General features: G+C 43.7%; 1 protein-coding gene across 1 annotated transcript in view; it reads left to right on the top strand.

Annotated features, from left to right (window-relative positions):
* Positions 1 to 8943: 8943 nt before the first annotated feature.
* Positions 8944 to 16156, top strand: part of GLG1 (golgi glycoprotein 1) — a gene marked incomplete at its 5' end in the record, with an annotated part of 99116 nt that continues 91903 nt past the window's right edge. The window contains one exon of the mRNA XM_080936818.1: positions 8944 to 9354. Within this exon, the coding sequence (XP_080792944.1) occupies positions 8944 to 9354 (411 nt within the window). The remainder of the gene's footprint in view (positions 9355 to 16156) is intronic.

Below are 16156 nucleotides of genomic sequence, written 5' to 3'. Positions count from 1 at the left end.
CTGTGCTGTGTTTCACTGTTTGTTTTAATGTTAACAGAATAAAGAATTTGTAATGTGTAACACCAATCCCAGTGTCTTCTGCCTGTGTTCACTAGAGGCAGGAATATTCTTGCCTTTTGGAAAAGGTAGGGGCATAATTGTACTGTAGAAGTTCCTCCATCTCATCCTGAACTGGATCTGAGTTACACAGGATGGTCCCTTTGAGTCAGCCTCATGTGGTACCGGTTGTCCTTTAACTCCCCACGTAGGAAAGGCCGGCCTTGCTTCTTACCTATACCTCCCAAGCGCAGAGATCACAAATGTGCTCCACTGTGTCCAGTGTAAATATGTTATCTAAACTGGTGAGGTTCCAGCTGCCAGTTCTTTCACTGTTGCTAATTGGAAGTTTCATTTGCCTCTCAACTCGGGAAACAGCCTGGTAGATTACAAGTTTCAGGCCAGACTGAGTTTTACACACACATTTCTCAGACTTCCCGGCTTGGTGGCTTCCTGTTACTGCTTTAAATTGAGACACCTGTAAGATGGGAAGAGATGGAAATAATTTCTTAAAATTATTTGCCAATACTTTGACAGGCATTAGCAATAAGCAAGTATAGGCCCTTAAATTCTGACAGCTAGCATGTTCTGGCCACTTGCTTCAGGTTGTTCTGTTTTAAGAATATGTTGGTACAAACCTGCTCTACAGTTAGACTGGAAAAAGTGGAAATGTCCTCCAGTTGAACTACAAATAAGAGTATACTGGATTCCAGGAGGACAGAATTTACAAGTATAACCTTACAATTGTTACAGAGTCAAGTGCTTCAAGGAAAGGGGGAGTTTTGGGGTAGAAATAAATCCCAAATTACTAAGAATCCTAACAGCATTTTTAAAAAAGTTATATCTATTCCTGGCTGGTCTGGAATTCAATATGTATCTTTGTAGACCAGATCCACCTGCCTCTGTTTCCCAAGTGCTGGGATTAAAGGAGTACTCAGTACATTCTTTGAGGACTGAGCCAGAACCAGACTGACTGACTCCATGACAGGCTGCGAACTGGCAGTTTGGGAGACTAGGCCGCAGTTTCTGTTCCCTAGAACTGGAAAAGTCCAAAACAGTCAATTTCAGGAAAAACTACCCTCATGGGCAGCCAATCAGCTGTAGAAGCTGCCCCACCACCCAACTTGAGCCAAGTATAGTTAGTTAATCAGTAAAAGTCTCCAACCCCTGCCCCTCATACCAGGCTTTAATTGACCCTGCAAAGTCCACACCTGTCTTCCATCTCGATGTATGGTAGACCTCTGCATGCAGCTCCTCTGGAAAAGAATACTCTGCTGTTGCATACAGGGTTATTATTCTTTGAAAATCAGGAACTTTACAATTTGTCTAAAACAGCTTGAGTCAGAGCTAACCACTGGGCAGCCCTTCTTGTATCTACTTATGAGCTAGCTATGGTATTTGTGGCTAATACTGAAAAGTGCTACAAACAAGCTAAAGAGTTATAATACTCATCCATTGTTATCTCTATGTTCTGAAATCCCCTGTTCAACACCCATCCATCGCCCCCTTACCTTACTCAGCACCAGTCAGCTGAAAGGTTAGTACTGAGAACACTTTGTCTGGTAAGACAACTGCTCCCCTCCTTGCCCTTGAAACTTTTGGATCTGGTTTTCCTATAAGAAGTCCACTCTGAGAATAGACTAGTACACAATTAGGTTCTCTCGGCCTTTTTTGAGATCCTGAAAGTCCAGTCTAACGGTGTGCATTCTATAAACTATTCTTGTTTAACTGAGATCAGTGTTTGTATTGTTTGGGTGGTGATTCCTGAACCCCAACAGTTGTAATTAGAGGCTTTGGGCATCAAGGTCCACAAACCACACAAACACAGGCAGACAGGGACAGTTTATTGAATTTACACATCAAGACTGGTTGATCGGGGACACAGTTTCAGACCCGGGAGCTGAAAGCTGTGACCACATTGTGCAGGGCCAGTTTACATAGGGAAAACCCATCATGAGCTCATAAGAAGATACAGGAGCTGCAGGGTGGCCTGCCTTCCAAGTTTATTTAGTCATTCAGACATAAGAGTTCAGCCTGACCCCTCTCTTGCTTGGCCCTGAGAGACCGCTATGGCTAGAGAATTTCCAAGAAGTACAGTCCTCAAAACATGGCAACAAAACCTGAGCGTAACAGGATATATGGTCAACTTGACTGGCTCTGAGCCAAATGGCTACAGTTATCCCAGGGCTGTAACACCAGGGAAGCAGCCTTCAATAAGTTATATAGTAAGGACCTGTCTCAAAAAAATAACTGATGCTACATCGTCAAGTTCTTCTGATGCTCATAGACCCTGTCTGATTTAAATGCCATCAGTGTGGGAGTGGTACCTGAGATAGTTCTGACCTAGTGGAAGGGGATGACCGAAGTCTTTTTTTTCCTGGTTTTCTTCGACTAAGTTTCTCTGTGTTGCCCCGGGCTATCCTGGAACACAGATCTGCCTGCCTCTGCCTTGAGTGGTGGAATTAAAGCTGAATGCCACCATCATCTGGCACCACATGTCTTCTCTTAGATGTGGTCTAAAAGGTTTGTTGTTCATTCCCCCATGTGGTAAATGTCCATCTGTAATTCCAGTGCTTGTGAGGTGGAGGCAGGAGGATTAGGGAATTCTATGTCACCTCACTACATTCTGAGTTTGAGGCAAGCCTGGGCTATATGAGACCATGTTTCAAAAACAAAACAAAACTATCCTCGCCCAGCCACCCCCCACCCCAGGATAAATCTCAAGAATTGTTTGTACCCAGGAACAGTTGAGACAGGATGACAGTGGACTGGAGAGAAGTAGGTACAGAATCTAAGCCCAATGAAACTCTGGAACCCGAGCTACCCAAGTGGCCACGACCCCATTTCCTCTCATGAAGGAGATGCCCTCACTGTTGGGATTCTGTAAACCCCACCCCTCAGTTACCTAGCAACAGCCAGGTATACCCCACCCCTCAATTACCTGGCTGTAGCCAGGTATGCTCCACTCCAGAGACCTGACACTATAAAAGGAACTGCTTGACCCCTGCTCTCTCTCTCTAGCTCTTGCTCTCTTGCAGCCTTGCTCTCCACCCTATCCCTCCTCTTCACCTTCCCTTCCCCCCCTTCCTCCATGTGCTCATGGCCGGCCTCTATTCCTCTTCTCCCCCCCCCCCACAACCATCTGTAAAGAGATCTGATGCCCTCTGATGCCCCCTTCTGGTGTTCTGAAGACAGCTGCAGTGTACTCACATTAAATAAATAGATAAATCTTTTTTTTTTAAATAGATTTATTTATTTATTATATATAATTACACTGTCACTGTCTTCAGACACACCAGAAGAGGGCATCAGATCTCATTACAGATGGTTGTGAGCCACCATGTGGTTCCTGGGATTTGAACTCAGTACCTCCAGAAGAGCAGTCAGTGCTCTTAACCACTGAGCCATCTCTCCAGCCCTAGATAAATCTTTTTAAAAAAAAGATAACGTGAGGCTGGAGAGATGGTTTAGGGGTTAAGAGCACCAACTGCTCTTGCAGAAGTCCTGAGTTCAATTCCCAGCAACCACACGGTGGCTCACAACCATCTGTAATGAGATCTGATGCTCTCTTCTGGTGTGTCTACATAAAATAAATAAATAAATATATATATATATTTTTTAAAAGATAACATGAATGATATTTCATATCACGAGGCAAATATGCTTCTCCTTCAACTCCCTCCCTTGGTGTCAAGGAAGAACATCAGATACTACCTTGACTTCCCAGTAAGAGGAATTACAGCTAGGAGTGGTAACGGCTCAAGCCTGCGATATCCATCCAACTCCTGAAGTAGAGGCAGAATGATCAGTTCAAAGTCATTTTTAAGGACAACAAGGGTTGTGGCCAGGCAGAGGTGGTGCACAGCTTTAAGCCCTGTACTCGAGGGGCAGAGGCAGAAACTGAGTTTGAGCGCAGCTTGATCTGTGTATCTGTGTACTGAGTTCCAGGCCAGCCAGAGTACATTCTGAAAAAAACAAAAATTCCTACAAAAACAAATGAACCTACCACCACCACCACCACCACAACAACAACACACACAATGCACTCAGAATATCTTTCTTTCAGAATGGATAACCTGGATCTCACTAGGGAATGTGTTAAGCTTCATAATAGCTGATCTATTGTAGTCTTGCCCTTTAACCAGGGCAAGGTCCTTCCTAGTAGGCCAGTCTTTTACTCCAGGCAGTTGCTTTTCTTAGGCCTCAACTGAGAGTGTTTACCCAAGGCTACTCTATTCCAGCAGGGTTTAAACCCTCAGGTCACTCAACTTCTATGCTCTTTGGAGCTGCTGGAAGCCCCATTCAGTTTCTTACTCCCCAGCTATTGTTTTCAGGGGGCGTTGGGAGCCTTGTTCTATACCTGCAGCCTTAAAAGTCAGCCTGTGACTTGGGGCAAATGTGTTCACAGATTTTTAGCTCTATTCTGTGATTTTCCTTCACATGGAAAATCGTGCTTTGTTTGTTGTTTGTTGTGGGGTTAGGGGAAGTGTGTTTGTTTTAGCTTGTTGTTTTGCAACAATCTGGAAGAAGTGAAGATATTTTAGACACAGTGTCCCTTAAGACTTTTCAAACAATGGCCCCTAAGAAATTGCTATTTCCTCAGGAATCTCAGGTTGGGAGCAGGCAAGGCTGATGCCAGCTCGAGGGGATACTTGAGTATGTGGCGGGAGGACACTTCATACAATTCTGACAAGTTCTCAGAGTGGAGGGTGATGGGTAGGACCACACCCTGACCCTTTGGTTATGATTACTTAGCTATGCACAAGCCTTGTACATTATGGAAACATAAACCTCATGCCCCCCACTAAAGGAAGATGGACTTGGGGAAATCACCGAGCTTCTTTATTCCTCTTCCCAGGGTGGCCACATTGAGTACACGCCCTGAATGTGCTTTTCTTTATCACTCGTCTTTTTAATTGGTATCCTGGGGACAGGTTGCCAAGCCTAGTTTATCTTTGTGGTTTTGTTTTTTAGATTGGATCTTGTTAAGTAATTTGGGCTTGTGGTTCACACTCGTCCTCCTAAATGCTGAGATTAGAGGCACATATCACAGTGTCTGGCTCTTCCCAGTGTTTTGACCTATAAGTACCAGGTATTGGGGGAGGGAGGCTCTGAACTCCTTTCTGTGTGTTTTTAGCTCAATAAAAATACTATTTACTATGTGGGCTGTCTTCTGATGAACTGTCACGATGTTGAGAATCCATTCAAAAGGTACATCCTTTAGACTTACAGCTTTTTATTACCCCACTAGGGCTATTGTTTTCATAAACTTTCTAGAGGTCTCTAAGAGCTGACCCCTGTCCAGTTCTCTGATTTTCCCATCTCTCCCACTCCTCATCACAGACACCAAGGACTTGTTTTGCTGTCTAGCCTGGCTTTGAATCTGCAGTCATCCTGCCTTAGCTGGGATTACAGACCCTTCCTCTAAATCTAGTTCTTCAGTATAGATGCTGTTTCTGTCCCTGCAGGGTCTTGAACTTAGTTTAATTTTGTTTTGTTTTGTCTTCTCTTTTGGCTTTTCAAGACAAGGTTTTTCTGTGTAGCCCTGGTTGTCCTGGAACTCTCTCTGTAGACTAGGCTAGCCTCATACTCAGACATCTGCCTGCCTCTGCCTCCTGAGTGCTGGAATTCTAGGCTTAATGGTCTGTACTGCCACACCCTACTATTTTACATCTATAAACAGTCCTCCTGTTTATCCCTCACATATGCCAGATCTTAAGCCACGCCTGGCATGTTTTAAATTTTTTCATCAGCAGTTGTGTGGGTTAGTTTGCAACTGCAATACTAGAGAGGCCAAGGCAAGACTATCTGGAGACCAAGGCCAGTTTGGACCAGCCTGTGCTATGTATTGAAGCCTTTGTTTCAAAAACCAAAACAAACAAAAATGGTCAACAGATTCCTACTGAATAAATAAATAAGTGAAGTAGGGATCTTAACACAGTTCAACGAGTGAAAACAACTCCTAGTTCTGATAGAGGTCGTGTATTTTATTAAGTCTAGGGGCTAAACCCAGAGCCTGAGACATGCTGGGCATATGCTAAAACATTGAGCTACATGCCTAGGTTCTTTCTCTCTTCCCACCCTCCTCCGTGTGTGTGTGTGTGTGTGTGTGTGTGTGTGTGTGTGTGTGTGTGTGTGTGTGTTGACAGGTAGAACTTGAAGTGTTTCTCTTCTTGTCTCGTTCCTCTCTCCAAGCTCCCAAGTGCTGGAATTACTCGTATGAGCAATCATGCCCTGGCCTGATGTAGTGTACCTTATACTGAAAAGTCAATGAGCCTGGAAGAGTTGTGTAAAACCAACCATTTTGCTACTGGTGGGAGGTTATGCCTTCTGTAAGATCTGGCTCTATAGGGCACAGCCTGAGCTGGCTAGGTTCCCAGATTTCTCAGTATCTTGTTTCTTGGTCACTGAGACTTCAAGATAGATTTATCCTCATCCCTATCGCTAGAGGCCATCTGTGGCATGGTGTGGGATTTGCTCAGTGCAAGATGAGAGATTGGCAGCTGCAAACCTAAGACTGGCTTAAAATAATCTGAGCACTGGCCCTTAGTGACCTCACAGGCTTGTGATGATGAGGTTGTTTGAGACTTATCTACATGTTAACACTGTGGACTGTGTATATTTAGTCCACCCTGAGCTACTTTAGCCCATGACTAAGTTTAACAGACGTCTCAAGATAATTCTGTGGTAGTAACAAGAGCAAGTGCTGATGGAAATGCCAACATGCTTCTATTCTTAGAGAGAGAATCCAGGGCCAACCACAGTGGGCAGTTTGAACCTACAAGACTATTCTGTCTCAGAGGGTTCCTTTCCTGGTGGCTAAGCCCCTATTCAACTACTGGCTCTATTCTAGACTTAACCATCCATCTATTGTTTCAGAACGGCAAAAGCTGCAGCTTTAAGATTGTTTTGGCTTTGGAGACAGGGCCTCACTATGGAGGTTTGGTTGGCCTGACACTTGCTTTTATGTTGGGATCAAATTCAGAGATCCATCAGCCTCAGCTTCCTGAGTGCTGGGATTAAAGTCATGCTCCACCACACCTTTTTTGTTTTGCTTTAAAAACATCATCTTGGTCAGGTTGGTGGTGCTCGTCTTTAATCCCAGTATGGCGGATGCAGAATTCAGGCTAATCTTTGTAAGTTCTTTGAGGCCAGCCTGGTCTACAGAGTGAGTTCCAGGGAAGCCAGGGCCACACGGTGGTGAAATACTATTTTGAAAAACAAAACAAAAGAAAGAAAGAAAGAAAGAAAGAAAGAAAGAAAGAAAGAAAGAAAGAGAAAAAGAAAGGAGGAGGGTAGGAAGAAAAGAGGAGGGAAGGAAGAAAGGAAAGAAAGAAGGGAAGAAAGAAGGAAATAAATAATTTTTGTGTATGGGTGTTTTGCATGCATAACTGTTTGTGTACCGTGTGCTTGCAGTGCCCAGAGAAACCAGAAGAGGGCACTGGAGCCCCTGGGATTGCCGTTACTGAATTTTTTTTTTTTTTCCTCTTGGCTCCCATGTAGGTAGGTGTTGAGGATTGAACTCAAATCCTCTGGAAGAGCTATCTTCCCATCCTTTTGTTAAACTGTATTTTAAAATACGGTAAGGTCAGTATATGCTGATCAGTAGAGACTTTTACGTCTCAAGCTGTCTTCATTTACCACCAACATGCTGAACTGCCAGAGTGGGACAGGCCCTAGAGGGGCGAGAAGACTCAAGGATTCTAGTTGGAAACTGTCTGCAGACTGGCAGTTCATCCTAGGCAGTTCATTTCATCTCTCTGTACAGAACCATTAATATCCCCCCTCCATACGAAGTTTTTCTCAATTGAATTAGAACCTAACCTTTGTGATGCTGGCTTAGTTGATACGCTGGATCTGAAAATGCTTCGTGGAAGCTCTCAACCTGAGAGGGGTCACTAGTGAAGCAATGTTGAAGATTGACAGGTCAGAAATAAAATTTGCTGACACAGGCTTGACCTGGGGCTCACAGGGGGCGAGGGGGGGGGGCAGGGGCAACTCTATAAAGTGGAAAGCAGTCTGGTCTATCTACATAGTTTCAGGTCAGCCAGGGCGCAACAGTGAGACCTTGTTTTAAAAAGAGACGGAATCTAAATCCTGGTTCTTAAAGAAGTCCTCCATGTCAGAACTTCATGTTACAGGCCAGGTCTTTTCCTTGATTTTGTTCCTTTTTAAAATTTTCTTCCTTGAAACAGTTTTCCATTGGTCTCAAACTTCCTGCCTTCACCTTCTGAATGCTAGGATCACAGGCATAACAGCACCACACCCGAGTTATGAGGTTCAGGGGATCAAATGCACGCCTTTGTGCACGCTACCAACTGACCTATATCACCAGCCCCTCCTTGTTTTTATTCTTCTAAATGTTCAGTTTTAATTTACATTTGAGCGATCACCTAGAAGACCCAAGAGCAAGGATTATATATAACCCATGAACGTTTAACATTCATTCAATTGCTGCCTAGTTCTCTAGGTAAGAAATACAGGTCAGACACAAAACGAGGCTCTCAGATACCAGAATAAATTGGTTTTGAAGTTCATCTATAACACATAAAGTTTTTAACCCTTTCCCGCCGTGAGTCACTGAACGAAATATTCCACCGGCCATCTTAGTTGTATCAGCCCAAATTCATTTCTCTTTTCCATGACGACAATCAAGAGATTTACACCATGGTGCCCCTACCCAGGTTGTCTAAGCAGCCCCAGCAGTTCCTCCGGGAAGGAAAGCCACTTTCCCGCCATCCCGGTACAGGGCGTGGGCCCTTTGCAGCGCATTCTCCGCTCCTCAGTCCGGGACTCCCAAGTCTACCACCCGCTGGGGAGGAGCCACGCCAGCCCACGCCCGGGACTCCGCCCCCTCATTTAAATACACGTCGCCGGCGGGTGCGTCGAGCTCGCCGCGAACCCAAGATGGCGGTGTGTGGACGTGTACGGAGGATGTTCCGCTTGGCGGCGGCGTTGCAGCTGCTGCTGCTGGCGGCAGCAGGGGCCCAGAATGGCCACGGTCAGGGCCAGGGTCCGGGGCCCAACTTTGTGTCCTTCGCAGGGCAAGCCGGAGGCGGCAACCCGGCCGGGCAGCAGCCACCTCAGCTGCCTCAGTTATCGCAGCAGCAGCAGCAGCAGCCGCCGCCTCAGCAGCAGCAGCCTTTCCCGGCGGGCGGGCTCCCGGCCCGGCGGGGCGGAGCGGGGCCCGGTGGGACTGGCGGAGGCTGGAAGCTGGCGGAGGAAGAGTCCTGCAGGGAGGACGTGACCCGTGTGTGCCCCAAACACACCTGGAGCAACAACCTGGCGGTGCTGGAGTGCCTGCAGGACGTGAGGGAGGTGAGAAGGTGGGACGGGCCTGGGAGGAGGGCCAAGCCTGGTGTGGGCCAGAGGGTGTCGCCGGCCTGGAAGCCGCGGACGCCGGGCTGCAGCTTCCCTCGCTCTTTTCCTTTAGGGCTGTGCTCGCGCTTTTCTTTTCCTGCCCCTCACTCCCGGGTGCATTCGGGCAAGCGGATCCCAACCCTTCCTCAGACCCTTATTTCGCTCCCTGTCGCGGTGTTCTGGGATCAGGACCTCGGCTCACGGCCTCAGTTAGGCGAAGGCCTAAGGAGCGTGTTTCTGTTTGCGCTCCTGTCTTTTGTGTGATGCTGTATGCAGAGTGGTTCCTCGTCGAAAGCCAGTTTAGGATTTTTGCTATCGGTTTCGACCTCGATAGTTGGTAGCAGTGTATTTCAATGTGAAAAATGATCGGTATATTTAAACTGCTAAAGATCGATCTGCTGTTTAGCAGTAGACACTTGGTGAGGTAACCAGGGTTCTCTTCTGGTGTGAATGTGGTCAAGAGCCGAATTTACTGTTTCTTCCACATTCTTTTGTAATTGGTAAATCCTTACTAATTTACCTGGTGTTGAAACTAATTATGCTTTTTTTTTTTTTTTGGTCTTTGATTTCTGTGGTCAGTTTGTAAAGGACCTCATTTTTAGGCTATTTCTTCTTGTTGCTTAGAACCTTAAAGCTTGAGAAACTTGCAGGCAGCATTTGACTCTATAATAAATATACTGTGTTTGTGATCTATAGTGTTGTCTTTCTGAAGTCTCAATATAGTTTGTTTTTGAGACAGGATCTGCTTGTAGCCCAGGCTGGCCGCCTACCGGAGGCATTCTTCTGCTTCTGGCTGAACTACTTCACCTAGTTTGAAATGATATATTTTAAAGATTTATTTGAGTACACTGTAACCGTCTTCAGACACACACCAGAAGAGTGCATCAAATCCCTTTATGGATGGTTGTGAGCCACCATGTGGTTGCTGGGAATTGAAATCAGGACCTCTGGAAGAGCAGTCAGTGCTCTTAACCACTGAGTCATCTCTCCAGCCCCTAGTGTGAAATAATTTTAACGGAACCTCTTGGTGAATTCTAAAGCTGATATTACTTGTGCTTTAGTTAAAAGACATTGGCAACTTCTTTTCTATATTTGGTGCTGCAGACATGAGGACATAGCGGTGGAAATACTTGTTTTCAAAGCTTTAGATGAACCAGATTAGTCCCAGAGGTTGCCAAGTAGAAAACTGCTATTTGGCCATTTCATTTGGAATAGTGTATCTTCAGGATTGTTCAAGGCCATGAGGTGACCACTGGTTTGTAGACATTTGCTAGTCTTGTTTTAGTATTATACAAAGGTAGGGCCCTATTTTATGGCACATTCTATTAATCCTGGAATTTGAGAGGAAGAGGCTGGCCTCACTGAGTCTGAGACCAGTCTGGTCTAAGTGGAGAGTTCCAGACCAGCCAGGGCAACAATAAGACTTAAAAAAAAAAAGTCAGAAGAGGAAAAGACATGCACAATCAAGAGCCAGAAAGTTCCTGAGCCACCAGAAATGTGGAACCTTACATGGGTCTCATGTATAGCTTAAAGATTGGAAAGTTTAAACTGGTAAACTACTTGGAATTTTCTGTTTGATTTTTGAGGATACTTACTAGATGTTGTTTCCTTAAGGTGAGATCTCACTAGCTATTAGTAGATACATTGTTACTGTATTGTAGAAGTAGGATATTATTAGGGGAAAGTGGTAAAAGTTCAATTGAAGGAGTGCCTATATTTGTATACATTATGGTCACCTATATACCTTTCCTTATAGAAGCACTGAATGGTCTTCTGTCATGCATGTGAAAATGTGTAGAGGCACTCTCCATCTATAAAGAACAGACTTGTCTAATTTTGGAGTCTTTAACTTAGTGGTACCATTTTTTTTTTCCTGTTAGAGTAGTTTGCATAAAAAAAAAGTATACATGTCTGAAAATGTAGCCACTGGTCTACCACTGGTTTCAAAATTTCCAATTCCCAGCAAGGATATTTTAGTAAATTAATTTTATTTTTGTCAGGATCATATATAAACTCTGATGGTTGGTAGCTATGTTTTATATTTTCCTTGTGATGTTCTAGAGTACCTACCTAGTTCAGTGCTGGAACTCAGAGAATAGTGTGAGCTGCTTGAGGACGAGTGAATTGGTGGTGTGCTTTTATATTCTAGAGACTCACTATTGGGAACGAAGGAGCTGAGTATTCAATATAATGTTGGGTCTTACTTGCTGAACAGAGCACTGCACCATGAATCCACGACATCCCTAATCCCTCAAGTTCATTTTTTGTCTTGTTTTTGTTTGCCATGACAGGGTGTGGGTGTGTGTGTGTGTGTGTGTGTGTGTGCGCGATCGAGCGAGAGCGAGAGCGCGTGTAAAATGGCAGAACCATTTTGGTTTACATGGCAATCACTCAAAATGTGCACATCCTTTGATGTAGCAATCTCCTTACTTTCTCAAAACAAAGTCTCCACAGGTTTCACTCTAGCCCTGGCTGGCCAGAACCTGTCTCTGTCTCTTGGGTACTGGGGTTAAAGGCTTTGCCACAAGATTAGAATTTAAGATTCTCTCCAGTGTGGTCCAAAATTATGTAATTTCACTTACAGGATTTATTGGAGGATAGTTGTACCTTTAAGTCATATTTGTTGGTATTTTCAGTTCATCTAACGTGTCATCTGCCAACAAACTCTACATCTGACTATATGCCTTAGTAATATGTCATGTCAACTGTAGATTAATTCATTGCAGCTTTACTGAAGGTATTTTGACCATTCTTTTAGACCCCTCTGGTGAGACATACTTTTCTGAGGCAGGGTTTCTTTGTGTACCCTTGGCAGTCCTTGAACTCAATCTGTAGACCAGGCTGGCCTGGAATTTGAACTCCGTAAAGATCTACCTATTTCTGCCTCTCAAGTGCTGGGATTAAAGACAAGTGCCAGGGCTAGAGAGATGGCCTGGCGGTTTAAGATGACTGCTCTTTCAGGGAACCCCTGACTTCAATTCCCAGCACCCACATGGCAGCTCACTACTGTGTAACTTCTAATCCAGGAAATCTGACAACCTCATTTAGACGTAATGCAAGCAAAATACTGATATACATTAAAAAAAAAAAAAAAGAAAGAAAAGAAAAAAACAGGCATGGACCACTACTACCCAGCCTGAGTCATGCTTTTTAAGGGGCCCAGTGTAGGCAGTAGGCCCACTCTGTTTTTTTGTTTGTTTGTTTGATTAACGTGTCCAGGTGTTTGGCCTTCCTGTACGTCTTCTTCAAAAGTGTGCAGTATTGATCACAGTATCCACAGAGGCCAGAAGAGGGTATCTAGTCCCCTGAAACTAGAATTACAGATGGTTGTGAACCACCACATGGACGCTGGGAATCAAACTAAGGTCATCTACGAGAGCAGCAATACTTAACTGCAGAGCCATCCCTTGAGCCCCTATACTTACTTTTTTGTTGTTTTGTTTTTTGTTTTTTGTTTTTTTTTTTTTTTTGAGACAGTTTTTCTATGTGTGTACCAGCTGTCCTAGAACTAGCTTTGTAGACCAGACTGGCCTTACGATCTGTCCTGTACCCACTCTTTAAGTAGTAGATGGTAGGGCTGGAGAGATGGCTCAGTGGTTAAGAGCACTGACTGGTCCTGAGTTCAATTCCCAGCAACCACATGGTGGCTCACAACCATCTATAATGAGATCTGGTGCCCTCTTTTGGTGTGTCTGAAGACAGCTACAGTGTCCTTATATATAATGAATAAATGTCTTTTTAAAAAAGTAGTAGATGGTAGAATATTAACCGTCGAGGAGGATCAGATACTTGTGTTTTGTATGCATGTGTGCCACTCAGCTTGAACTCTCACTCCCCTTTTATTTTTCTAGCATAGTGTTGGGAGACTGATATATTTTAAAGCATACACCAGATGTCATTTTATTTGTATTTCATTGTGTGTCTGAGATACTTAAAAATATTTCTTAGTACTTTCTATGAATATATTAATCTCATAAATATTGTGAGCCACTATCTAAACATTTGTATAGAGTAAATACTTTGTATTTATTTAAGATGGACTGTTTTATATAAGGACTAGGAAAAAAAATCTCAGCATTACAAACTTCCTTTCTTTTTGGGACAGGGTTTAATTGTGTAATCCTGGCTAGCCTGGAACTCATTATATAGATCATGCTAGACTCAGACTCAGAGATCTACCTGCTTCTGCCTCCCAGATAGTAGGATTAAAGGCATACATCATACCCCTGGCTATTAAACCCACTTTCAGAGTCAGTAGTTGAGCATTTTGATAACTGTTTGATAGTGCTGGGGATTGAGCCCAGGGCCAGCCAGGTACACACCACTTGTGCTGTATTTCTGACCCTCATTCTACTTCTTTAGAATTTTGGGTCTCAATAAATTCCCATACCCAGCTGTTACTCTGCTGTTCCTTTTCTTTTTCTAGACAGGGTTTCTCTGTGCAGTTTTGGTCTTCCTAGAAGTTACTATGTAGACCAGGCAGGCTTCGACTTTAGAGATCCACCTGCCTCTCCCTCTTGGGTTCTGTATTAAAGGTGTGTGCCACCCCCTCCCAGCTGTTACTCTGACCTTAATCATTAGCTTGACTTTACCTGAGAGAATAGGCACACTCTTTGTTATCTAATTAACACTCGTGATAGACTGTGAGCTGAGTAGTATTGTTTTATTTTCTTAATTAAGGATTAGGCTACAACAGGTAGTGTTGTCTTATTTTCTAGTGAGGCTGATTTTCAAGTCCTCTGACTTAGAAACTCTGTCGTTTACTATTTATGTCACTGTTTGCAGCTAGGGAGACTAACTAGTATGTGGCTGTTGAAGATGTTGCATGTGTATAAATGGATACAAAATAGGAAGGGACATTAGTACCAGAAACTGTTTTCTTCAATATCAAAAACAATTTAATAGTAGTAGTTTCTGTGCACTGAAATAGTGTTGATTTTTTTTTTTTCCAGGCAGACAAACCAACAATATCAGATAATGCTAATTTAATTACTGGTCTAGGTCTATCCTGAACAGAATTTCTGTGTGATGCAATGGATTTAAAATCCCATCTCACCTGAACCAGACTTTTTATTATTGAAATAGAAGAATTGGTTATATTTCCCTGTTACTTGAATTAGCTCTATGACAAAAAGTGAATTGGGTCATACTAGTACGGCCATTAACTTTGCCTGCCTATCTATCTATATCTATCTATCTATCCATCCATCCATCCACCTACCTACCTATTGTTTTTGATGTATGTATACCTGCAACATTGGATGTCTTTTTCTAGTATTCTCTCACCTTTGTAAAAAAAAAATTTTTTTTTTTTAGATTTACTTATTTTTATTTTGTGTACATGAGTGTTTTGCCTGCATTTATGGATATATACTATTGGGTGCCTGCTGCCCAGAGACGTCAGATGGGGGAATCAGTCCCCTAGAACTAGAGATTTGGATAATTGTGAGCCACCACGTGATTGCTGTAACCTAAACTAAGCAGCAAGAGCTTTTAGCCTCTGAGGCATCTCTCTAGCCCTATTACTTATTTTTAAATAATTTCTTTTTCTTTTAATCCCAGAAGTCAGGAGGCAGAGGCAGGCAGATCTCGCTGAGTTCAGGGCCATACTGTTCTGCATATTCAATTCCATGCCAGCCAGGCTTGACTCAAATCTTCCCAACCCCTAAATTTATTTATTTATTTATTTATTTATTTGCTGCTGTTTTTTGAAACAAGGTCTCTCTGTATAGCCTGGCTGTCCTGGAGTTCACTCTGTAGACCACTCTGTAGTTTCAAGCTCAGAGATCCACCTGTTTTCTGTCATCCAAGTACTGGGTTTGAAGGCATGAGCCACCACCGTCCAGCCAAAAAAATTGTTTGAATTATGTGTGTCTGTATTTGGATACTTGCGCTTGAGTGTTTGCCTGAGAAGGCCAGAGATATTGAATTCCCTGGACCTGAAGTCACATACAGTTTTGAGTCACCAAAAAAGTGGGTGATAGGAACTGAATTGGGGTCCTGGAAGAGCAGTAGGTGAGCCCTATCTCCAGCACTCCACTGTTTTTCATTTTGTTTTGTTGAGATAGGGTCTTAAAGACTTGGCTGGCCTAAAATTTTCTTTTCCTTTCTTTTTTAAATTTATTTATTATACACACACACACACACACACACACACACACTGTAGTTGTCTTCAGACACACAGAAGAGGGCATCGGATCCCATTACAGATGGTTGTAAGCCAACATGTAGTTCCTGGGATTTGAACTCAGGACTTCTGGAAGAGCAATCATTGCTCTTAACCACTGAGCCATCTCTCCAGCCTTAGAATCCCCCACCTCCTCTCTCTTTTTGGTGTTTTGGGGCAGGATTTCTTTGGCTGGCCTACACAGGGCTGGCCTCTTAACAAAGATCTACCTGCCTCAGCCTCCCAAGTGCTAGGATTAAAGGCATACCCCACTGCACACCAGCTGGTTTACTTGCTGGCTTGCTTTCTTCCTTTGTTTTTTTGCTTTTCAGGACAGGATTTCCCTGTGTAACAGCCCTGGCTGTCCTGGAATTCAGAATGTAGGCTGGCCTTGATCTGCTTGTCTCCTGAGTGCTAGAACTAAAGGCATATACTACCATGCCTTGTGAGTTCCAGGATAGCCAGGGCTTCACAGAGAGATTTTGTTTTGAAAACAATAAATTAAAAATAAATTATTTTATGTGCATTGGTGTTTTACCTGCATGCAGGTCTGTGTGAGGGTGTTGGGTCTCCTGGAACAGAAGATTGTGAGCT

This window comes from Micromys minutus (assembly GCF_963924665.1).
Source record: "Micromys minutus genome assembly, chromosome: 24".
Taxonomy (NCBI): Eukaryota; Metazoa; Chordata; class Mammalia; order Rodentia; family Muridae; genus Micromys; species Micromys minutus.
This window is presented reverse-complemented; position numbering and strand designations above follow the sequence as displayed.